General features: G+C 44.3%; 1 protein-coding gene across 2 annotated transcripts in view; it reads left to right on the top strand.

The window, feature by feature from the left end:
• Window positions 1-23,917, top strand: part of PLCL1 (phospholipase C like 1 (inactive)) — a 208,921-nt gene that overhangs the window by 182,347 nt on the left and 2,657 nt on the right. For both annotated transcript variants that reach the window (XM_061457087.1, XM_061457095.1), the window contains exons 4-5: window positions 232-307; window positions 4,044-4,153. In XM_061457087.1, the coding sequence (XP_061313071.1) occupies window positions 232-307; window positions 4,044-4,153 (186 nt within the window). The remainder of the gene's footprint in view (window positions 1-231; window positions 308-4,043; window positions 4,154-23,917) is intronic.

The following is a 23,917-nucleotide window of genomic DNA, read 5'->3' as shown; positions in this document are numbered from 1 at the left end:
GCAGTGGTGTCTCACTGATGTAAACCAGCTGTTCTTTAGCTTCTGGGGCAAAACATGAAACATTTCCTGAGCAACTGTCACTTAGCTTGATACAGATCTGGGAGCCCTGGTATGAAAGGATGATCTGATCTTTATAGTGTTGCTTGCAGTTTGAATCTATACTTTTCTGTGAAGTAGATGTTGCGGAAAACCCCAGTAATGATGCTTTTTTCCCCTTTTATTTTGTGACAGATGATTCAAGAGAGCAGGGTTCTGATTGAGACGGCAGACATCACTCACGACAAGATTGTTCAGTGCCAGAAAGCAGGTAATTCTTCTTAACCGTGCAGTTCTGGATGGGAGATGGGAAATGATGTGCCAGAATTTACTTATAGTTTGTGACTAATCTTTCACCTAGTATTTCAGAAAGCATCCCAGGCTTTCTGTGGCAGAATCCACCCTGCTTAAGGCTCACCCTCCAGTAGCAATGCAGGCATGGGATTAGGAAAGGATCCTCAGCTTTCACCTTAAAAGCTATTTGCTCCGTTTGCTCTACAGCTCTGAAATGTCTGACAGCATTTAAATCAGTCCAATGAACTAAAAAGACATTCAGTTAACAAGAGGGAGTGAGAAAGCGCACTGCCTTTACTGAGGTACATTCTCTATCACAATCATTTTCTTAAACATGGACAAGGCAACAGGTTTTGAAACCCACAAGACCAAGCTTGTTTGCCTACCTTTACCTTTGCTGTTTAGGTTTGGTTTAGGCCTTGGAAATTTATGCCAATATAATTCCATTGTATCACAGTGAATCTCTGTGGCTATACATTAATGTACATCAGGTGTATGGGCGTAAACCACTCCAAGTAGGCTCAAAGCAGATCATATGTTGCTGGTGTATTGTACTGGATGTCTTTATCAGGACAGCAGACTAGACTCAGATCTGGGACATGTCTTCTGTAGTTTCCACTGACATGCAAGAGTAAGCCCTGCTAGAGAGATGAGTCCACATTTGGCAGTGGAAATCCTCTACAACTGTATCCATTGGCTTTCATGTATCAGAAACCATGCTGAATCATAGAATCATAGAATAGTTAGGGTTAGGACCTTAAGATCATTAAGTTCCAACCCCCCTGCCATGGACACACCTCACACTAAACCATGCCACCCAAGGCTCTGTTAAATAAACGCAGTGTAGTTCTACTAGGGGTTTACGCTGCATAAATTAAATCTGTTTTCAGTTCATTTAGCTGTACAGCTGCACCTTTCCTATCCTGCAGCAAGCCTTGAAAGTCAGTAATGCAAACGCTTGCAACTGTATTTAATTTGCATTCTTAGCCAGAGTCTTCTGGGACCACAACAATCATAAGTACTGTTGTTTCTGATGGGTGTTTTTGGATTTGGCAAGTGATGCAGGCTGCAACCATTTGCTTCTATAAATGTAAATAATGAACGAAGCTGATGTTTTGTAGTAAATCCTTTAATTCAGCTTTTTCATTAGAGGAAATTTGGAAATGGTTTAAACAACAGCATTGAACTGATTTTTATGTGGTGTAAGAGCAGGGTGCAGTCTAGTCCTTTGAAATTCAGAGCTCTGGAGCCATGCTGGCCATGCTGTGGTAGCAAAAGGAAGAGAAGCAAGCAGTTATGTCTTGCTGGCTTTCATGGGCCTCATCTTGTGTCATGCCTTGGCTTTTGTGTATCCGCATAAGCAGCGTAAATGTCTTCAGCCAAAGCCTTCATCAGGTGCAGAGGGTTTAGGAATGGGACAGTGACGAGAAAATGCAGCACCAGGGGCTCCTTCTTGAGGGTATAATTTAAAAGCAACGCTTTGCACTAAACAATGCAGACCCTCAGCACCATTAGCCATCTTTCTGCCCACCCTGCTCTGTGCCTGCAGAGGAGAAGCCATAACACTTGCCTGGCACTGATATCCTTGCAAACAGGGGGCTGGAGATGAGTGGGGAAAACATGATGCAGGACCATGCCACTGTGCTGATGTCCAGAGTTCCATGCAGTTCCCCTCCCCTTCCTTCCCTGGCAGAAAGATTGACTGCTCAAGTTTGTTCTCTTTGGTGTTGCGTCTACTTGTATTTTCATTTATTTTGCTTTGTTAGCCTTAAAATGTCATTTCTGACTGAGAAGGAGGCTGGGGAGATGTGAAGTGCTCTTCCGAAGCCTCAGGATTTAGACAGAGGAAAGGAGTAGTAGAGAGGATCCCTCACCATGCTCTATTGCCAGTTAGTTTGTTGCAAATATTACTCAGGCAAATAGTTAAATATCATTTTCAATGTGGCAAGATGAAGCACTCAAAATTAAGAGGTTTCGGAGGTGCAATTGTCTGTGGCATAGTCATTCACCTCACCCCAGTCCTGCTCCCTTTGGACACGTGTTCCCATCAGGTCTCTGCTTCACATCACGGCCAATTTTGATCCAGGCTCCCTGTGCCACAGGGTCCTGTCATCCCTCAGATGGCTTCTCTGATGGCTGGTTTTGCTGGGTTCTTTTCATGTGCAGTCTCAGCCCAATGCACAGTGATCAGCAGCAGCTTGGAGGATGTTTTCATTGGCACTCCTACCTACAGACTAACAAATGTTTGTGTCTCCTCTTTTGAGGGAAGCACTGTCTCCAACTTGCAGCTCAGGTAAAGAGGTCCAGAGGGAAAGATAACTACACGGATACTGCACAAAGGCAGGGCTCACCACGTGGGGCTGAGCACCATGAGCCTTCCTATTTTTTTGCGGGACAAAATGAGTCGTTTGGAAGTTTTCTTTCACTTACTGAAGTGAAATGATTTGTAAGTCAGTTGGCGTGAGGAACACCTGCATGGGAATCTTGCTTGGTCTGCAGTTATTTAGGCTGTTTCCCAAAGGAAGTTCTGCAGGAACTCTGTTACCCTTGACAGGCAAAACCTGCAGAACAATAGAGAAATCCTGCCTTGTGTGGGATAGAACTGCCTCAGTGTTACTGAGCTCCTGGAGCTGTTGCAAAGCAAGAAGAAACCTATTGTTAATCTTCCAGGAGTGCTTTGGGCAAGCTACGCTGAGTGCAAGCCTGCCTTGGGCTGTTGAAGGACTAACTCCTTCAGCGACGCACCACAGAGCCCTCTGTGTCTGCTCCGAGCAGATGTTCTCTCGATGGGTATTTCTCCAATGTCATTTCAATGAAGCTCAAATTTGCAAAGTGACATTTGCCTTAAAATGTTAGGGGAAAGCTGTGAAAGAACTGGAGATGGAGTTGGTTTGCTCAGCCAGGACAGGCTTCAGATGTTTTGGAGGGATTTAGTGCCAATATGACTTCCATAAGGTACAAATTGAGGGACAAGAAGCTCTCTCTCCATTTTATCTCTTAATCCATCCCAGATTCAGAGAAATGTTTGCATACACTGCAAATCTTGTGGAATTGGTGAGCTAATTGGGCTCATTAGGTTTTTAATCTGTTCCCAGATTTCCTGAATCCTTGTATCCAGCAACGGATTTGCAGATATTTGCCACAGAAATTAGCGATGAAATGTGACAATTCCCAGGGCTGCGGCTGGAAGTCTCAGTTCTCCAGACTGCAGGAATAGCAATCCAGTGATTAGTGGTGTGCGTTCCCGACATAATTTATCAACATGAAATACAAGAGCTTTTCTGTATGACTGTGATTAAGATTAATGAGGAGCTCTGCATTTGAGTCTGTATTTGCTTTGCTGAATAGGTACCCTCCTTGTCTGTCAAGCTACCTTCTGAGGTACAAAATCATCTGTTCAAGGAGAGGGATGGCAGTTGCCTTTTGTCGCAGTATTGCCAGCAATGCAGACTGCAGGCAGAAGTGCTGGATTAGTGCCTGTGGGACCCCAGCAGTGGAAAGGAGACTTACATACAAAGTGGAAGCACACCCACAAGACTGTATGACCTTCTTATTCTGGATTATGCTCTCCAGGATGGAGTCATAGCAGGGAATGGGTTGAAACACAGAACAAGGTTATGGAAAGTACCAGCTGCAAGACTGAAATGCTCACTGAACACTATATAGGGAAAAATCAATCATGCACTGGGTGACATAAAAATCTGTGTTTTTAGGAATGGAATTCCACGAAGAGCTCCATAACCTTGGTACAAAGGAAGGTTTGAAAGGAAGAAAATTAAGCAAAGCCATTGAGAGTTTTGCATGGAATATCACAGTACTGAAGGTAAGCACAGAAAGCACCACCTTGTGTTCTGTTAACTTTATAAGCAAACCTTTGCTCTTTCAGCTCATCTATTTGTACTCTTTTACTAATACTGAAGCAATATTTTAATTTTTTTTATGGGATGTATATGCCATTACAGACATTACCTCCAATTACTGAAATTTATAAAATACAGATGTAATTAGATATACTGGTTTGGAAGCTTTTGAAGGGTATTTATCTAAGACTAATCAGAAGATGGGTTGTGGTTTCCATGCTCAGAGACATGATTTTGGTTGTCTGTTCTGCCCATTTACCCTGAACATGACCTGTCTGAAGTCATGGCGTCTCAGATACTTGTTTTGTAAAATGAGAACTAGAGCATCTCCTTGGGAAGGGAAGGGGCGTGGGGTGCTGTCATGGAAAACAATGAGGAATATTGTAGATCCTGCAGGAATGTCAGGGTTATGTTTCAAAACTGGGGCATTATCCAAACAGCTAAAAAAAGGATTTTCATCCTTCCATCCTGGTTGTGCAGTGACACACTGCACAGTGATCACATTACTCACCAGGCTTTATGTAGTGGTTCAGCACTAACCAGCCACAAATTGTCATGGGAGCTGGATAACTGAGCCTGGGTGAAGTTACGCAAGGACAGCTGAAGATGGAAAGAGGAGAAGATCTGGTGCAGCCACAGCAGGCAGCAAGTAGAGGACCTGAGCCAAGCATTCAGGTTGTTAGCATTCAGCTCACGCCTTCTTTCACAGCCTCGTTTCCCACCTTGCTTTGACAGATCACACTTTGATTTCCTCCCTTTCTCTCTCTGCTGCTCCTTCCCTTCAGCTCCCATTAAGCAGGTTTCCCTGTCTGACAGCATCTTCCTGTGACTCTGCAGTGCCTTTCCTTTAGCTGGCATCCCAGGACAAGCCAGCTGATGAGAAGGAATTTTTACAAAGCTCCTCATCAAGTGCACACCTAAATGTAACATGCAGCAGTGGTAGCAAGAGTCATAGGAGGTGCGTACTTCAGTGTCATGGAGCTGGAAGCAGTACTAACAGGTCCTGTTACTGAGCAGGAGATGGGGAACAGAGAGGCTGAAGGGTAAAAATGAGTGGGAGAGCTTGTTGGTAGCAGAGAAGGTTTAGAAAAGACCTGGGGGGCACCTGTGGTTCCTTGTGTACCTTGATTCACTGTGAGAGAGGGAAAGTGAGTAATGGAGTCAATGTAGGCTCAGTTAATAGGATCTCTGATTAGAGAAAAGGCAACCAGTTCAAATGTAATGGAAGGGACTGACCTATTCCATGCAGCATAACTGAGGCAAGTAGCTGAAGAGGACCAAAAAAAAACCCAAACCCAAAGCACTAGGCAGTTCTGAACATGAAACTGAACAGCTTTAGCTGTGTTAGGTAAAAGAAATGCCTCACGCTCAGAGTTGCTCTAAAACACAGTCAGGGTTGCTCTGAACTTTTCCATTTTTACATGTTCATCAAAGGAGATGTCCACACCTCTGAGTGTGACCCATGATTAATGAAGACATAAGTAGGGTATTAGAGAAATATTTTCCTTGAGAAATAATTGCATCCTAGCACAGATTATCAACATATTGAAGAGCTTTTTGAACATCTAGCCAAGGTCAAGGAATAACTGACATGCTTCATTTCTAAGCCACAACTTCTTTTTTACCTGTCTCACATCATAAAATATTAACAGAGTTTGCGGCAACTACCCATGGGTGTAAATGCAAATGAAACACTTTTTCATTCTGACTGAAGGCCAGCTGGATAACGGCATTAGAAAACTGGGAATCTGGTTATTCAGGTGTCTGATATGAGACCATCAGTCATTGCTACATCTCATGTTTGGCATTGGCTCTCCCCACTGTGCTGGTGAGAGCTCCCCAGAAGGATTTGGTGAGGCTAGACCAACCACCCTACCCCACTCAAGCCGTTGGTGTCCTTTGCATGTCTAGTGACAGGGTGGTCACTACAAATGTATTTCACTAGATGTTGTTGTAGAGATGTAAGACAAGAAGAAAATCGCCCATAACAAATGCAAATACATCAGCTCCTTTACAGTAGATGAGGTGAATGAACGGCACAACACCAACAGAAGAAAAGCTCTTTGTGTGCTCCAGGTTGTTGGAGGCAATTATATCATGCAGCAGTAGTCAGTTTGTATGAGGTGCCCATGAGCAATAGCAGGTATTATATCAATGCTTGTGCCTGTGAGATGATTAATAGTCTTTTCCTAGGCTAGTGAAGCCAAGGCATATTTAATTAATGTATTTCTTTATAAAGACTCACTGCAGTAGATAAGCTTTGAATACAAAGAGAAGATGCAGTAAGAAATTGCTACTGGCAAAATCATTAATTACTTATATATCGCAAGATTAAAGTATATTTTATAAAAACCATAACTGTGGGCAATCTTCATGTTTAAAAATGCCCTGGGGTACTTTTAAGAGGTACTTAGTGAGAATGAATCAAAATAATAAGTCATTTTCTTCCTTGGTTTGTAGAAACTTAATTACATATTAGTAATACCCACTTTAAGGACAAACTGTTTGCCAGATCATAAAAATGTTAGTAAGAACGCAGCCGTTCTAACTTGGGAACAGTCTAATAAGTCAACTGTGATGCTGATGCTTATTTTTACCATGTCACATCTTTCTATTTGGTCCTGTGTCACGTAAAATACTGGTCCCCTGTACAGTGATACAGTAATATTGTGGGGCACAACATAAGTACCCGGGACAGAAGAATCATGTTCCCACAGTGACATTATGGTTCTGATCCCAAATTTAGTCTCTCTTTCATTTTTATTTCCATGCAGCACCATCTCTGTGCCTCTGTTTCCTGTCTGTATTTAGTTAAGAGTAATTGCAAAGACAGCAAAAGAAATTCTGTGTTTACCACTTCCCAGGGACCACAGTGTTAGGAGCCATTCATTTAATTCTAATGGGCATGTGGAATTGCTTGGCTTGGCCAAGGTAACCATTCTGGTCTGACCCTCTCTTTTGCTGCAGAAGTTCAGGATTCAATGTCATGAGATATTTCTTGTTTTGAAAATAGGTAGCTATCCATTTCCCTGAGTGAAAGGCCTCAGATGGGTGCATGGGCTGGTGCTTGTTTCTCCCCACATGCTGGTGTTCCTCCTGCCTTTCCCTGTTGAGGTCACCTCCTCTCTGGCACGAGTGGCTGCTTTTACAGGCAGGCATGAGCTGCTCCTTCCTGTGCTTGGAGAGAGCAGGGCACCAGGATGAGTGAGGTAGAAGCTGAGAAGCCTCATTAGGACAGTTCTGGCCTTGAGCTGACAAGTTCTTCTGAGAGCTGGGATATAACCACTTGCACTCAGTGCCACTGTAGAGCACTAGATGGCTTTCCGGTCAGGTACGCTCACTTAGGTATGAGTGATGTGTAACCAAAGCCAGCTTGGGTCTGTTCCCAGCCCTCTCGTCATGCAACAGTGCAGGCTGCTGCCTCTTCTTGGGCCTTTCTGTCTCCTCCATGTGCCTCTCCCATGGCACCTAGTACCAAGTATTTTCTAGTATCTGAGGCACTCTCAGCATCTATCATGTGCAACCACTGATTTAATGACTACTTTATGAGGTTTTGAGAATGTTTGGGGCAAAAAAAGTTGTTGCTTGCAAAACTGCTCTCCTTGCTGAAGCGAAACTGTTGGGGACTATCAGGAGGTGTTTACTCAGGCAAAGAAGCTGGGATTCGCCTGAGTCCCAAGAGCCTGGCAAGTAAGCCAAGCAAAGTTTGAGTGTGTCGACTGTGGTTCAGACTTACTGCTCTCCCATGGACATGCTTTGTCTGTCTGCATACATATTTTCCTGGGCTATCTGTGCTTTGATGGATCAGCCCATACAATGTCTAGGAGTAGTACCACCAGGTACTTGCCTGCATGTTGATAGTAAATACATAATTAATATACCAACATGCTGACTTATTTATAGACAAAACATGGGAAGACAAAGATAAAGCAGCATTTACTGTTTTAGTCTTCTACTGATTTCTGCTAGACTCAGACACCCAAATGCTGGAATCTAACTAAAATGTGTTCATGGCAGGGGGGCTAAATCCTTTTTTCGGTGCCCATGATAAGATTTCACATCTGCTACCATGTGTTGTGTCTTACTAGGCCTCCAACTGCTAGTGCACGCTACATCAAGTAGTTAAATTTTCAGGGATCATTTCAGCACCTATCCAAGAGTGTCTCTGCTAATTATCCTGCATTTAAATTAACGCTGATTAGATTTAGAAAGAGAGAGGTTTTTGAATACAGAAGGCACATAATTATTAAATTGCTGATGAAGTTCACTCTTTGGGGGAGAAATCCACAATTTTATGATGTAGGTGGGATCAGCGCTAGCTCTGGTATAAGTGGTTTTATGCAGTGAAACTGTGCACAGAGAGCTTTTGGAGGATGATTGCCACAGATGACCTGTTTCTTCATCACAGTCATTTGTGACAATCGGCCTTAAGTTGCTTGGGAGACCTGCAAGATCCAGACCTCTCACCTGGGTGGCAGAGCCCCATATGCACACTTTGAGGCTATTTGGAGAGGTAAAAGCCAGTTTTCTGAAAGATGTATGTACCAACTCTCTGGCTTCACCTCAGCTGGGATGAATTTGGCATCACTACAAAGTATTTGTTTTCTCTAGGAAGGAAAGCAGTACGTTATCATGTCGGGACGCGATGCTCGTGAGCTTGGAGCAGGTGACCCTTGAACAGTGACTATTATTCTAAAGCACCTTATGTGCAGTGGTGCCACACAGACTTTCCGCTGATCTTTGGAAGAACTAGGTCCACTCACAGCCTTAAGTTAAGGATTATTATAGTGGGATTATTATATATGGGAATGACTTTAATGGATACTCTGCAATACTCTAAAACCATCCTGTAAGATTTATTCGGGTCCTTTCACATCAATCCTTTTTCCTGCAGTTAGGCAAGAACCATGGCTTTGCTCTTCTGCATGCTACATAGTGGATGACAGAGCAGCATGGCAGAATCTTACTGATGTTTCATGTAATAAAGCACAACAGTAACAACATATTCTACTGCATGGCATATAATTTCTGCCAAAGGATTTGCACCTCTAGATCTTAAGTGAGAGCATGGTGAATCCACAATCCCCTGTAAAGCTGCAGCACTCATGTACTATTTACTTCTTTCCATGTAAGTGTTAGTTAGGCTTCCCATGCCCCCCGGAAAAATTCCTCATATATTATGTCCCTCCTTTTCCCAGCATATCTCTACTGACGTATGCACATCAGTGCTCAATTTGTGAAAATGGATGAAATATAAGCCATAGTGTCTTAGCAACAAATTCTTGTGATTTCCTGTCATCTCCTGACAGTAACAGTCCAGCAAGAGCAGTAGGTAGGAGTGGTTTATGAGGCATGGAGACTTCATGCTTGCCTTTAAATCCAGGGCTCACTGTATTATTCCATGTCTACTTGTTTCCAGGTCTCCCTAGGTAAATGTTTTGAATGTGACTACCCCAAAGGCTCTTTTTCCTGAGAGACTAAATGTCTCTCCTGGTGTCTAGTTCCCACATTGTTTGCGTTTCCTTTGTTGACGCGGTTCAGAGTGGTGTTTCTCACTTCTAAACCTTTTCAGACTGTGTTCCTTAGTGGCTTTTGAAGGCTCTGCTGCCTTGCTTCCAGACCAGCTCAGCTACAGTGGAGATTGGCTGAGCCAGTCTGCAATTGAGGGGCAGGTTTTACAAGCATATGAGGAAATGCAGAGCTTCTCTAATTGCCTAGTTATTTGATCAGGTTGGTCTCATACACATGAACTGAAGGACAAAAAGCTAAAACATAACAGGAAGCTGCTGGCTTTCTGAGAGAGCGCTGAAGAGAAGGTGAAATGGTTCAGCAAGGTCACCATCCCCTTAGTCTTGTAAATACCAACCTGCTTAGCTTGAAGCAGTTTGTTTAAAAGTAGAGGGAAAGGTGAGGAAGGAGATAGGTTTAGATTGTTCCTTATTGAGCATGTGAAGAGTCTGGAGGAGGTGCATGGGAGTGCAACTTGTTCCTGGGCTCTTGGCATACTCTGAATGCAGCGGTGAGTGTGGTGAAGGCTCCCAGATTCCAAACTCCTTTGGAGGGCAAAGCTGTGCTCCTGGCTTTCAGGCTGTTCCATGGAGCTGTCTATGTCTGACGTGGGCCTGCATTTCATGATTTTTCTGAGATAGGGGGATTTAGAGTCCTTTAAATGATACTGAGTTACAAGATAAGGAGGTAAAAGCATGTGATTTACATGCAAAGCTGTTTCGATTAGTGTATTTTGTAAACCAAGGGAACAAAAACGTGTAAATATTGGGTAGGTGGATCCTTCTTGTACATGCTTATTGGAGGGGGGTTGGACTAAATGACAATGGACCAGATGACCTTTGAAAGTCTCTTCCAACCCAAACTATTCTATGATTCTATAGCAGAGCGCTGTTTTCTGCTAATTTGGTTGGCAGATGCTTCCTGGAACTCTGCCCCATACTGCTCATAGCACTGGCTTTTGCCTTTCTTGTCCAAGCCGGAAGGCAGGAATCAGAGCTCTTTAAAAGACACCTAGCCTTGGTGGATTTTGTCCATTGTATCTGGTGATGGGAACTTCTCAATTTACTTCAACAGTGTCTATCAGGGTAAAAAGAGTGTAATCCCAGTCCCTCAGCAGTACTAGTTAATCAACGGGAATATCCTGTTTTTCTTGGCTGTCAGCCATGCTGCCAGAGCATTGCTCCAGGGAGGATGTAGTGAGCAGTCTCAAACAAGTACAGCACAGCCTCAGTGGGTACCTGGCTGTTCTCTACGAGTGGTTTTGAAGCCTTAATGGTGTTCCTGACAAGGTCTCTGTTTTCTTGGCCAAGGAAAATTTCAAGACATGAATTGGATTTAGAGCAAATTAAATATTCATATGTGTTTAAAATATACATGAAGGCCACCCAGGCAATCTTAAATCTGCAAATAACAAGTGCTACAGGGGTGGCTACTGGGGGAAGGGAGAGCAGTGATTGCCAGTGTTCACAGCTCTTGCTCCTTCATGATACTGTGAGTTTCTGAAGAGATGTGTTAAGTCATGAACTTGATGATCTTAAAGGTCTTTCCCAACCTAGCTGATTCCATGATTCTATGGGGTCCTAGGATGGCCTGACAAAGAGGAGAGGCTTTTTCCCATGTTAGTTATCCATGGGGTTTTGTCCAGTAATGTCACAGAAAGAGTGTTCCATTGACTGGCAAGAAGTGCTTCCTTCAGATCAGGCAGATCTGGTGCTTTAATCATCCAGGCACAGGGATCCACCTGCACTCACACTCGCCTGCCTGCAACGCTGGGGCTTGTGATGAGCAGCACTCACCTTCCTACCTCGAGTGGCCCATGCAGGACCAAGCCCAGTTAATAGTTTCTGTTAATTCAGGGAGCATGCACCTTTTTCTGACTTTCCTCCAGCCTTTAACAGCTATTTTGGTGTGTAGAAAACAGGACTGAAAGGGCCTGTTGAGAGGCTTCACTGGGGTTCCTCCTGCTGCCCTAATGCAGGATCCAAATAACATTTAGCTGCTGTGGATATGAGGCCTGCTGAGATATTTGGCATGAAAAGTGCTTGGTATGAGACTGCGGTGTTCTGCATGCTGACACCCAGTGTCCAGGGTGACAAGTGACCCAGGGATCTGGAGTCACTTGGCACATGGGGAAAGAGCTGATAGCCAGAGTCATCTGAGCAGGAATGTGCATCTCTGCCATTTTTATCACTTCTCTCTTCCTCCTTCAATATCAGGGCTCTGCTCCCACAGGTGTTTCACAACAATGGGTTTAGGGACAAGACCCTCTTGCAGTCAGTGTGGGACCCAAGTGTAGGACAGACTGAAAAAGGAGGGTTATCAAAGTTCATCCAGAAAACAAGTGCTGTGAGCTGCCTTCTTGTGGTATAAACCTTTTAGCATTTTCCTGCAATCCAAAGGTCTGCATTTCAGATGTAAATATTATTTCTTCAGTTTCACTGGGATGGGTTTGTATGTCTGCACACATACTTGCATGTATATATGTATAGGAGGACAGACAGGCTACCGACTATGCAGAATAATAGTAACTTTGGGACAAAAAGAACAGACTAGGGAAATGAAAGATTGCATGAAAAACCTCTAGGGATATCTTGCTTATGTAATTTTCCTTGTGTTTGACTAAAATAAGCCAGAGGTAGATGGCAAGCATCTTGTGATGTGCCTTTTGAGTGACGTGACAAATTGCCAAAAGCCATGGATCCAGTGCCAAGCTGACAGTGTGCATGCAGGGTGAGGTACGCTGCATTGCAGCAATGGTGGTGTGAGACAGGGCCAGGAGCATGTGGGGTCACTGTGCCTGGCACCTCTTGTGCCAAGGCCACCTTGGCAGCATGGGCTTTGAGCCCAGTAGAGGGTTGGCATGCTGAGGTGCTGTGTGTAAGAAACCAATTTTAGCGTCACTTCACAAATTGAGGCTTGTCAAGATGTTTAAATAGAGCTAGTCTGCCAAAATAGATGTCTAACTCCCTCCTTGTGCAGGCTGCCAGCTCAGTGAAGCCCCTGCTTGGTTGGCTGTTCTGCCTCAGCTACCCTTCTGTGCCTCACTGTCATCTCTTGTCCCCAGCCTCAAATCCCCCTTCCCTCTGTGTTGCCCTAGTTGTACGTATCATCTCAATCATGCTGGAGCAGTGGGAGAACCACCACACTCTTTGTCATATATGTGTATCCAATTCACCCCTATCCTTGATCCTGCACGTATGTGTGCCTGTGCAGAACTGAGCTGGAAGATGGATAGTACTGTGGGGACTGTGTTGGGGAGCGGAAAGATGACTGAATGGAATAATGTTTGTAGATGGTTCCCCACTAAAGGAGGATTTCTTTGGTGTGAAAACTGGGTCAGTGTCGTCTCCCATCCCTTGAAGGAGAAGACAGTGAAGGCAGGAACTAAAAGTGGCATAGGAACTTCAGCAACTTCTGCCACCATCCCCTCTCCTGCAACGGTGACATTTTCAGCTGAGACACGGATATCAAAGACTGCCGTACCCAGCAGTGGAGTTAATTAACACAACCTGGAAGACGTGGAAGTTGGGAATCTTGTTTGTGCCAGTCTGACAACATGACCTCATTCAGAGGAACTAAAAGGGCTGTAATGAAAGTATAAGTTTCAGCAGAAATTCACGCATTTCTTGCTTTTATCTGTCAGTGGCTGTACTAACAAAGAAAATGAGCAGCTGCCTCTGTGAGGTGTTAAAGATTGCATTATAACCCAAGCCGAGCTGCCAGCCCTGCTCAAGCAGCAAGGCAGCGTGCCAGAGGGGTGGGAGCCATTCCTTTCCAAGATTATGGGGTGGCACTGGGCTTGTGCCCCAGCTTGTGCCCCAGCAGCTCTCCAGCCCCAGTGTCTGCCACTAGTGAGAGGTTGACAGCATCACATAGATCATTACACACAAAACTGGAGAGTTCATTGGTGTTTTCCTTTGCTCCCTTGTGCTCACTGTTGATGTTATTCCAGGGTGGTCAGTTGAACAGTGTGATATTTCTCATGTGCTGAGACACACAAAATGGATGTATTTTTTTTGGACTCAGGGACTGACTATGGTTTAGAAAACTCCGGTTATCTCTTTATGCAGCTTGGAGGATTGTCCCTTAAATAATACGTAAGCAGAGAGATTCAGTTGCATGGTTATTTATTATTGAAAAGACATTACATTTTTAAATCATTTCAGTTGTATTTTAATCTCCATTATTTAACGAATTCGCTTTACAACCTAGAATTTGCTTTCACTGTGCTCATCTCATCCTTCCCCAGCTAGCACATGCTGCTGCTTCCGGCCCATGTAGAGATGATGGTGATGGTTCCTGCCAGGGTGTTTTGTCTTCCTCCTGTTTTAAACTGTTGAATAGTGTGGTTGTGAATCAGTGTCCTGTATCCTGGTAAAGATCTAGTGGAGCTGTGATTGCTTCAGGGCTAATGAAATACGGTGGAGAAAACTCCCTTTGTTTTCCTCCAAACGTGGAGCTCCATGTGTCAGCTCAGCACCCTGCCCGAGTCAGGGTAACCCACAACCTTTGGGAGGAGTTGTACCCAAAGCAGCCGTGTTCCTCTGCTATTAAATTCCCCAGTTCATTCAGACACAGGGTTTTGTGCCACTGGGAGCTTCTCCTTTCCACAGCCTGCATGTGCATTGCTGTTGTATGAGGGAGCATGAGTCTGAGTGCAGGGCTCCATTTCTAGGTGGTCCGTGGCAGGAGAGAGCAAGGGGAGTTTCTGCCTGAAGCCTCCCTCCACAGGCATACTTTTCTGGATTTGTGTAGAGCTGTTGAGTATCAGGAATAGACCAGGATACTGATTACTGCATGGTGGGAACATTAAAGAGAGAATTGCTTGTACGTTGTTTTTTCTCCTGTGTTTGCTTATTGTTCAGTCTGAATTGTGCCGTTCTCTGGGAGCTGTAAACTGATGCTAGTCTGAAATGGTTATGTTTGAAATGTCAGCTTTGGTGTGTGCCAAGAGGATTAGCATCTTCTAAAAATTACCTTTGTGGTATATTTTGAGCTCGTTACAGCTACTGCCAGTGGATCACATACAGTTTCCCAGCGCTTACAAATGATGGAATTTGACTGCCCCTTTTGTTCTGTGAATTATGTGCCAGCATCTATGAAACCTCACTCCCTGTGGGGAAACGGGTGTCTAATTTAAGCTAATTCCCTGGGGGAGCTCGGGAGGTGATGAAAGCTGCCGGTTGCTCCACTGAAACTTCCTCCTCTGCCGTTGTTGAAGATGGTGTTTGGGTTTTGCCTGGCCTCAGTCAAATCTGGTAACAGACTTTACCACTGAGTTTTCTGAAGCTTAGGGGCATATCTCTTTATGAGTGCCAAGTCCTTCCCCTTTTCCTCCTGAGCATAGAGAGGAATTCTCTCTCCGTGTGTCGGGATGTGCATAACACCATTGCTAGCCAGGACCTTTGATGACTTCTGCACTTGTGTGAGTACAGAAGTCAGGAGAGCTGACCTTGAATCCAGCGGGCAGCAGTTTGCTGGTGTGACCTTCCCTGTTTCATTGTGCCAGTCCAGCTTCCATTGCTGCCTTCTGACACTGAAAAGAAAGTGTTCACCCACACTGCTTACGTATTCCGAGGGCTGCGGTTAAAGTAAAACACTATTTAACTCAATGGTGGTATTGATTCATTTTCGTAGTCTCGGGCCACCAGCAGGAAAGGGCTGCGGAGTAAAGACTTCAGTGTTAATACGCATGATTATTGGCAATATGGACCTGCAGGGAGGGCTTGGACAGTTAGTCAAAAGCTACAAATGGCATTAAGCAAAAGTTGCATGTGTTCAGTGAGACCGGGCGTTTCCTTTGCAGTTATTCTCTCCCAGCAACACTACTAGATCCCAGAAGCCCTAAATGTGGCAGGTGTTCCCAACGGTTTGCACAGGAGCTAGGGAAATATGAGGCCCAAGTGCTTGTAGGTATGAACAACAGAGTGGGAAACTATATTGTATCCTTGACAGCTATAGTCTTCTTTTACCTGGGTCAGTTGAAATCAAGTGCAAGGTAATGAGCTCTGCAGGAGCTCCTATATGTCGTTTCCCCTGGTACAGGTAGGATCCATTTGGGGAGGAATGTTGAATCAGAAGCAGCGATTCTGTTGCTTGTGGCAGCTGCTGTTTATTTTCAGATCACAAGAAGAAAAAGATGGCCTTGCTTGTGTCAGGCTGTGACCATGAGAGCAGAATAAAAAGATGCATTCATAGCTTTTCATCCTTTCCAACACTCACCAGTAACTGTGGAGGTATTACTACAGCCCTCTATCGGGCTTAAAATTTGAGTTCAGTTTTGCCTAAAGGCCTATTACTATCTGTGTCATGGCATCATAATGAGCTGGAAATTAAGCTTGTTCTGTTTCCCTCATTGACATTTTGGGGCAGTGAATGTGTAAATGAATATTACATTCAGGTCTCCATCCTGCACCACTTACTTTTGTGCTTGGCTCACTCTGTTTGCTTTGTGTCTCCATTCCCATCCTTCATGGAGAGTTCTCACATCCAGACGTGCCTGTTTCTGACCCCTCACAATTTTATTCTCTGCTCCCAGTTGCTTTGTTTTGGTAGCTCACTGTCTGCTGGGTCAGTGTGCTGTTTACAACAATAACCATACTGGCTCCTGGTTGTATTTGGCTTCTCATCTGCACAGGAAAGGCAAGGGTGGGATTCTCCCAAGGGCCCTGTTAGCATGTGGGGTCTGTGGCTGCTGTGCCTGCAGGACCCTCTTTGACCTCTGGCTAGGTGAGTGCAAGCAGAGAAGGTGGCTTAGCTCTGCTTTTGCTCAACTTGCTGGCCAGTCTCACTAGCAAACACACCTTTGATTGCAGGTCCCTGGACAGGGAATGTCCCAGCCAACAGGGATGAGATGGGTAAGCATTTGCTTAGGGATCTTCTAAAAGCCTGTTCCCTCCTGGCAGTTATACAGCAGTTTGTGTCATTTTGTTCTTTCTTCACTTAATCTTTCATGTGATTTGAAGTTTTTGGTCTCATCTTAAAGCTTTCTGCTTTAGCATAAAGTTCTTTCTGGTATGTGCTGCTTGTGAACAGGTTGGAAACTGACTGCCCTTAGCACTTGGCATGAGGGGAGGAGAGCAGCCAAACCAGAGGGGTGTCATGTCCCCTTTTGGTGAGTAGGCATGGGGAGCTCGGGGTTTTCTGCAGCTGCCTGCCCCCCCGTCAGCTGGTGATGTTTGCCAGAGCCACTGCAGCAGGAGGATTTGCAAACCATAGAGTTCCTAAGATATATTAGTGTCTGTGCCAGGTGGCTACTCAGAGGCAAGGAGAGCGCAAGGGGCTTTAGGCAGAAACAAGCACTGCATGAGTATGCTCTGTTACCTGTCCAGAAACGCAGTGCTCTGACAGGTGTAATTTCATTTCATCCTGATTAGATTATCTCAGTTAGCATTAAGCACAGCTGCAGATATTATTTTTAGCTGTTGTCCTAAGCAGCAGTCTGAGGAGAGCCATGAGTGTTTGTGCTGCATCAACTCTAGCACTCCCTTCCCACCAAAAGACACCAAACCAGCACAGGTGACTGTTGGCTTCAGTCAAATCAGAATCGGCTCAGGGATGCTCTATAAACCCTTCCCCATTTCTGGAGAACTTATGGGGGATTTTGCTGTCAGCACTTGTGATGAAGGACATGATTTTGATGCTAGCTGGGCAGCTGTGAGTCAGTGCAAAGGGCGCTGGGAAGTGGAGAGTTGGGGAGGTGCCAGCTATTCCCAGACAAGTGCTCAGGGCTTGCTTTGCACAGTGTTTTGTTAGCTGCAGAACATTGCTTTTCCTGCACCTGGGCCTTTCACTTGGAAAAATTAAATGCAAGAAAATTGTGTGCTTTCTGCCTCATTTTTCTTCCCTTTGTTTTGTTTTTCTGGGGCTCTCTGGACTTCATTGGACTTACCAGCTGGTGCATGTGGAGAACTGGGTTTTGTGAGCAAAGGACTAAGAAATGAATGCCTGGACATACAGCTTTGACTTCCATCTCACGGCTGTGTATCAAAACTAAATAGTGCCCCTATCTCTCCGGTGATATGGGGTTTTCTTAGTATTGATTGTGCACTCCTGGGCTCCCAGCCAACCCTTTGATTTCAAAGTTATCACCAGAAATAAAGGCTGGCTCCTAGTGTGGAGGGGTTGACAGTGAGAGTCTGTACATTTGTGGCTGTGCTTGCGAACTGCTAGGTGTAGTGCCTGAGAGACACACACAAGCAGCTGAACAGCTCAGCACATGGCTAACATCAAATTAATGCCATTATTTCTGAAAGCAAATTCCTGCTGCAACGCAGTTACAGACAATCGATGTTCACATTCATTCCTTTTGACAGCCTGATACAAGGTAATTTGATTTAAATGTCCAGATGAGAGAGAAGCAAGAGGCACTTCTTAAAAAATGAAAATAAAAGCCCACTCTCTTCATACATAAAATGCCTGCTTGAAGGAACAGATTAGCAGCCATATAGTGCAATTGATTTGCAAGAGCCCATGGATTTCAGTGGAGAGCTCTGTTTAAAGATCAGTAGGGAATGTTACAGCACGAGTGCTTTTGCCACTTAGGTATTCAAGCAAATGCTTGATGTTAATTCCTTCTTAGGCTTTGGTCTAGGGCCAGTAGGGTTTGGAAGGGCATTTGACTGGGTTTCAGAGAGCAAGCTGGCCATGTATGACTTTGCCTTTACTTCATTAGGGAAATCCTGTAAGAGAATGGCAAATACAGACCCTCTTTCCAAAGTTGCCATGGCTGCAAAGGCAGCAATGTACACGCACTGGCAAGGCCAGCAGCCAAAATCAGAAGTTTTACTAAGTCTTCGCTTCTTTGCTAATTGCATGACCTTTTTGAGGTTCTCTTTGTATGATGGAAGTGTTTGTTCATTTCCACCTCCCAGGCTGCCCTCGAGGTCTGTGTTGCAGGATTTGGGAATGTACAAGTGGTGGACTGGCACTGGTGAGACTTGCCCTGTGCAGAGTCTCTCAGTATCCAGCACTGCCATTTACATTTTAACTGCACCTTTCCAACAGCTGGAAAAGAAGGCAAAACATGCCATGGGTGTTTTTGAGTGGAGTGCCATACTGGCAGAGGGCTGGTGTTCTGTCTTCCCAACCACTTACATCACTGCTTGTGTTCTGGGATTCACTTCTTGGCTGTGCAACTGTCAGTAGCCTCCTAGAAAACTAACCAGGCTAACATGGAACACCAGTGTAGATCCCTTTTTAATCATCCTCTACAGTGCAGACTTTTGGGGTGAGACCCAAAGGGCAGATGAAATGAGTTTAAAAGCTTTGGGCTTTGTATGGGGCAATATTGTTCTTAACATACCACAGTTACAATTTTGTCATCAGGCTCCATCCTGGGTACCCGCCAGCAGTCACAAAACCATTGGGTGTGTTAAAGGAGTAGTCTAGCCCATGGCTAGAACCACCAATGAGGTTAGGATTTGGTCTGTGTTACAAGTTAGAGCTGTTCTGAATCTTGCTTTGATACTTATTGGTTCTATTTCTTATAATTTATTTATTAATTTTTATTAATTTCTTCTGTGTCCCTTTACTATGGTATTTGAGCAACTCCTTTGGTTGCAGAGATCTGTGCCTCAAAGAGAACTGAACTAGTACACTGGAACCTGCTGGGTGCTCAGGGCAAGCCAGGACTGAACGGGTTCTGTGGAGTGGGTGTAATCCAGATTCCTGCCTGCTTTCCATTGAACTGCTGAGAAACCCTTCTGCTTTTGTACAAGGCTGGGTTCTTTGGAGTAGCCGTGTAAATTTTACCAACCACCTGGAGTAATGCTGGGCTTGTTCCCTTGCTCTTACAACTGACTGCAGTAGAAAAGAGGCTGCGCTGCAGATAGTGTTTGCAGAGGTGGTTACCCCTTAGCTCTTCACCCAGCAGTTGTCCTAAGTTAGGTGCTTGCTGGCAGGAGGCTGCTCGCTGGGACATACCACCTTAGGGCTGTCGTATCTTGGCAAGTTGGAGGGTGTCCTCAAGGCTGCCAGTGTTCCTTGAAGGTGTGGTTCCAATTCAAGACTTGTATACATATCAAGTGTAAACAGGATATTTTTCCTGCATAGGTAGTAAAGCAGCTGGGAAACAGAGCATAGCCAAGTCTTGTTCTGTGCTCCCAGTGCTTTTCCTGGTGAAATGAGCTTGAGTTCTAGTGCTGCCTGAACACGCTCAGCCCCTTGTTTAACAGAGACAGGTGGGAAAGCCAGCATCCGTTCATGAAAGAAATGGAGAAAGAATGAAATAAAGAGTAATCTGGGTTAGTTACAGAATACTAGGAATTACTCCTTTGAGTTTTCCTCCTCCTATCATTTTCCTCATCCTTGCTCTCTTAGGTGTCCCAGCTGCTGTCAACAATGCATTGATCAGATCAGCCCTAGAGCTTCTGACCTTGTTGTGGCATAACCTTTGATTCACTTTTAACACGCATCTAAAACCTCATGTTTATTGTGTTTTTAATCACGTAACCTTGTGTTAAAGCTGCACGCAACAATCTGTTCCACAATAGTTTCTCTTTCCTGCTCTTGCTTCCAGAGATTGAATGCTTCATAATGGTGGCTGCCTTTCCCTGGGTGGGTATTTTCTTTCTCATATATCTCTATGGGATATAATTGATTCTCAGCTGTGTTTCCTTCTTGCAAATTTTTGCTAGACCCCGCTTTGGGAAATGGGAGGGAAGGTCTCTGGCTGTCAGTAACACACTGATACACCAAAACGAGATGCTCAGTTTGAAGTCTGAAAATTACTAGCAACTACTGAGAAAGATGGTGACTCAGGCTCCAGTGAGGACTTGGTTGGGCTGCCCAGTTTACTCGGTGGCAAAGCTGTTGCTGATTTCAGCCAGGTAGAAACAAGCCTTTGCATTTGGTTCAGAATTGGGTATGTGGGAAGCTATCCCAAAACCCAGGCCTTAAATGATACCCAGTAGCCCTATAAGTGCCATCTTATATATGCATGGCCTTTTTATTTTCCGGACAGGAAGTGAATTTCTGCTATGCAAGGGTTTAAAATAAACTTGCAAGTAATGTTTGCCCCCTGCTTTTCCTCTGGGTAACTCATTTTTGCAATCCTTTATTTTGCAGTAAGAAATGATTATACGCTTTGTGTATAGTCTTTCTGTACAGTAATTTTTCATGATGACATGTGCATTATGGTCTCTATCACAGAGAATAAAGCAAAGCTCTTGACATCTGCAGTAATAATGAAAAGGGTGGGTTTTTAAAGTCTGCGTTGATACGGAAATAGTCTATATTTTTGGAGTACACAGTTCTGAAATGTGGATGTATCATAATCAAATACATATCAATTGTTCCCACATTTAGCTTTGAAGGAGGCATGGAAAAATATCTGCTTTTTGTAATAAGTTTAACATAGCAGTCTAATCATTTCATTAATGATTTCCTCCTCAGGATCACATTTTCAAAGCCATGTACAATCATTTAATTGTGTGCCTCCTTATTAATATTAAACACAATTAAAATCCCACTATGCCACTTTGAAAATGCACCCCTTGTGGTAAGTGCAGCTTCCATGCAGAGTATCCCAATATCACAGCAGCTCTTCAGCATTTCTGCTTTCCAAGTCCTGGGGCACGGACTGTCAGTGCCGTTACCTTACCCATGTTACCTCTGAAATGCAGAATGACACAGTACTTGTGGTTTTATTTGGCCATGTCTGGCTTTTTCAGCCAACCACTGTCAGCCACTGGAGGTTTTCCTTTGTGATTAAATAATAATCCAAGAGGTTGTTTGTTTGAGAAGAAGTTAAAAAATAACAGCAATATCATGAGCATGATGTGGTACGGGCGGTAAGACCTCTGTTATTTATCGTTTGTTTATTCATCCCTTGAGGAGCGGAGAGGAAAGCTCCCATAATGTGCTGTCAGAGAATGTGTCTGCCAGGAGATAAGCAACCGTCTGCTTTAGCAAGCAGCAGATTACAAAATGGCCTTCGCAGCCACTGTTTCAGCCTCCCTGAAAACACAGCCAGTTTTGATCGCCAGGAAAGCCCTATTGCACAACATACGGTTTTCTACTTCACCAGCAGTAAAGGAAGGTGCTTATGTGGGGCAGCCTGCCAGTGCAGTTCACTTCTGCACAGGCTGAGTGGTGGCCTTTCAGCATCCTCCTGCAGTCCCTTAATGCTGGTGTAGGCAGCTGCCAACATGGGGACTATGGGTCCTGCCTGTGCATTAGCTGGGGTCCCAGTACTGATGGGTGCCCAGAATGAGCAGTGCCATGACCTGCATGTCATAGGGTGTTCCCTAGAAAGCATAGGAATAGAAATAGTAATTATTAATGTACATACCTATGCCCATATATTTATATTTATGTAGAAATACACATGCAATGTATACAAAAATACCATGGAGTTGAGCACAAAATGGTGCCGCTTGCCTAACCCACCTTCTCTTCCTGTTTCCCCAGCCTCAGAGTCTGGGTTGTTGTTGGATATAAGGAGCTGTCATCTCGGCTCTGTAGAAACTTCGGAGTTTGGTTTGACAAAAAAAAAACCCAAACAAATTAATAAAACAACGTACAGAATTCATCCCATCTGTGGCCCTTGCCAGTGCCTATCTAGAACTGCTTGTGCAGCTCTTCCATGGCTTGTCACTAAAATTGTGCAATATTTAAAGCCATGTCAGGTTATCCCTGTTTTCTAAGTAGTATTAACCTGTCAAGGTAAAGGCATATAATCTTACAGTTGCCTGACAAGCTGCATTATTTGTACTGTAATGTTAATTTGTGCTGAGGCTCCATGGTTAGTTGTAGCTAGGTGTATGAAACCTGACAATATGCTGTAACTCCAAATAAAAACAGGCTCCTTGATCAGTTTTTCACGTAAAACACTTGATTCATCTCTTCCGACTTAATTTAGTGACAAATGCTGAGTTTAACCTTCTCACAAGTATTTGTTCTCAGGAAGGCTGATGATATCAATAGCAGAAGGGAGATGGATGGATAGATGCTGAAGTGGACTGTCATGATTTCTCTTTGTCTGGGTGAGAGATGCTTTGTTTGTAAGGGCAAAGAGGATTGTTCTGTGGGCAGAGATGATCACAATGACTGATTTATGAAGGTTGTTTCAAGGCAATCATACTTACAGAGTCTACTCCAGCTTCGATCCAGTATTTAGTTTGTTAAGGTGTTGACACAATTTTGCTGACGCTTTTCTTAAGTGGATTCTGCTCACAGCCAGTTTTTCAAAGCAAACAGATGGCTTTTCAAACAGAGCATGCCCACAGATTGTTTTTCCTGTGGTCTCTACAAGTATGGCAGTTCTGTCAGAGGGGGCTGGTTTGTCTTTAATTTTCTTGTGACAGATGATCCAAAATAATTGTTGTTCCTTAAACCAGCTGTTTAAAAAGAAAGAATACAAGTTGTCTAAGACATAGATCGGTTGGTCTGTACATAAATGGAGCTGCACTGTTTGGATAAGTCCATTTCTGTTTTCAGATCACTGTAAAATAAGAATGTCTTCAAAATACTGGAAGTGTGCTCAGGAGGAGTGTTTTTCTTCTTGGAACCCAAAGACACGTTGTGCATTTCCGCAGCTGAAATCTGTACTCTGAATTGCCTGGTTACTTAAACGTGAAATCAGAATATGCATAAGGGAGGGCAGGTGGCTCAGCACCCTCACAGGGGGTGTGAAGTCCCTTGGCTTCTGGGGACTTCAGATACAAGTCTTGGCCGAGCAGACTCAGGCTGTTACCCTTCAAGTGAGGATGTATCAAATCCCCAGTAGCTTCCCTTAAATGAGTGTCTTGGAGAGTCCCCTAGGCAAAGACATAGTTGATGGGCTACTCTAAGAGAAATTCCGGTGCTTTGCCCTCACCCTGAGAAGGACAAGTTGATATGAAGTCAGCAACATAGACTCAGCTGAATCTGGTTTTGTATCAGCTTATGGAGCTGTATTCATCTTGTGCAGCTGCATGGGAAATCCTCTGTGCATGGTGTGGGTGAGATAGATAATGAGTTGTGGCCATGCCAGAGCAGAAGGTTTCCCCCATACACCACAACTAAGGGGAGACCAGGTGCTTCAGGGTTCTGGGTTTTCACTGTCATCATTTTACGTCTCTGCTGCACTGGCTCTCTCAGGTTTTGGGCTTAGTTTTTCTTGGTGCTGTAGGGATGTCTGCTTTGAGTTGCTTCTTGTGCCAATGGGATTTTTCTGTCCTTCTGCATGAGTACATAGTGCCAGGGTTTGATTTGGAGAAGTTAAGCTGTAAAGCATC

The sequence above is a fragment of the Pezoporus flaviventris genome, unplaced genomic scaffold (genome assembly GCF_033815535.1).
Source record: "Pezoporus flaviventris isolate CSIRO_AGI_PZ_B2104156 unplaced genomic scaffold, CSIRO_AGI_Pfla_v1 ptg000001l, whole genome shotgun sequence".
Taxonomy (NCBI): Eukaryota; Metazoa; Chordata; class Aves; order Psittaciformes; family Psittacidae; genus Pezoporus; species Pezoporus flaviventris.
The sequence above is the reverse complement of the archived record's forward strand: the minus strand, read 5'-3'. Positions and strand labels throughout refer to the sequence as shown.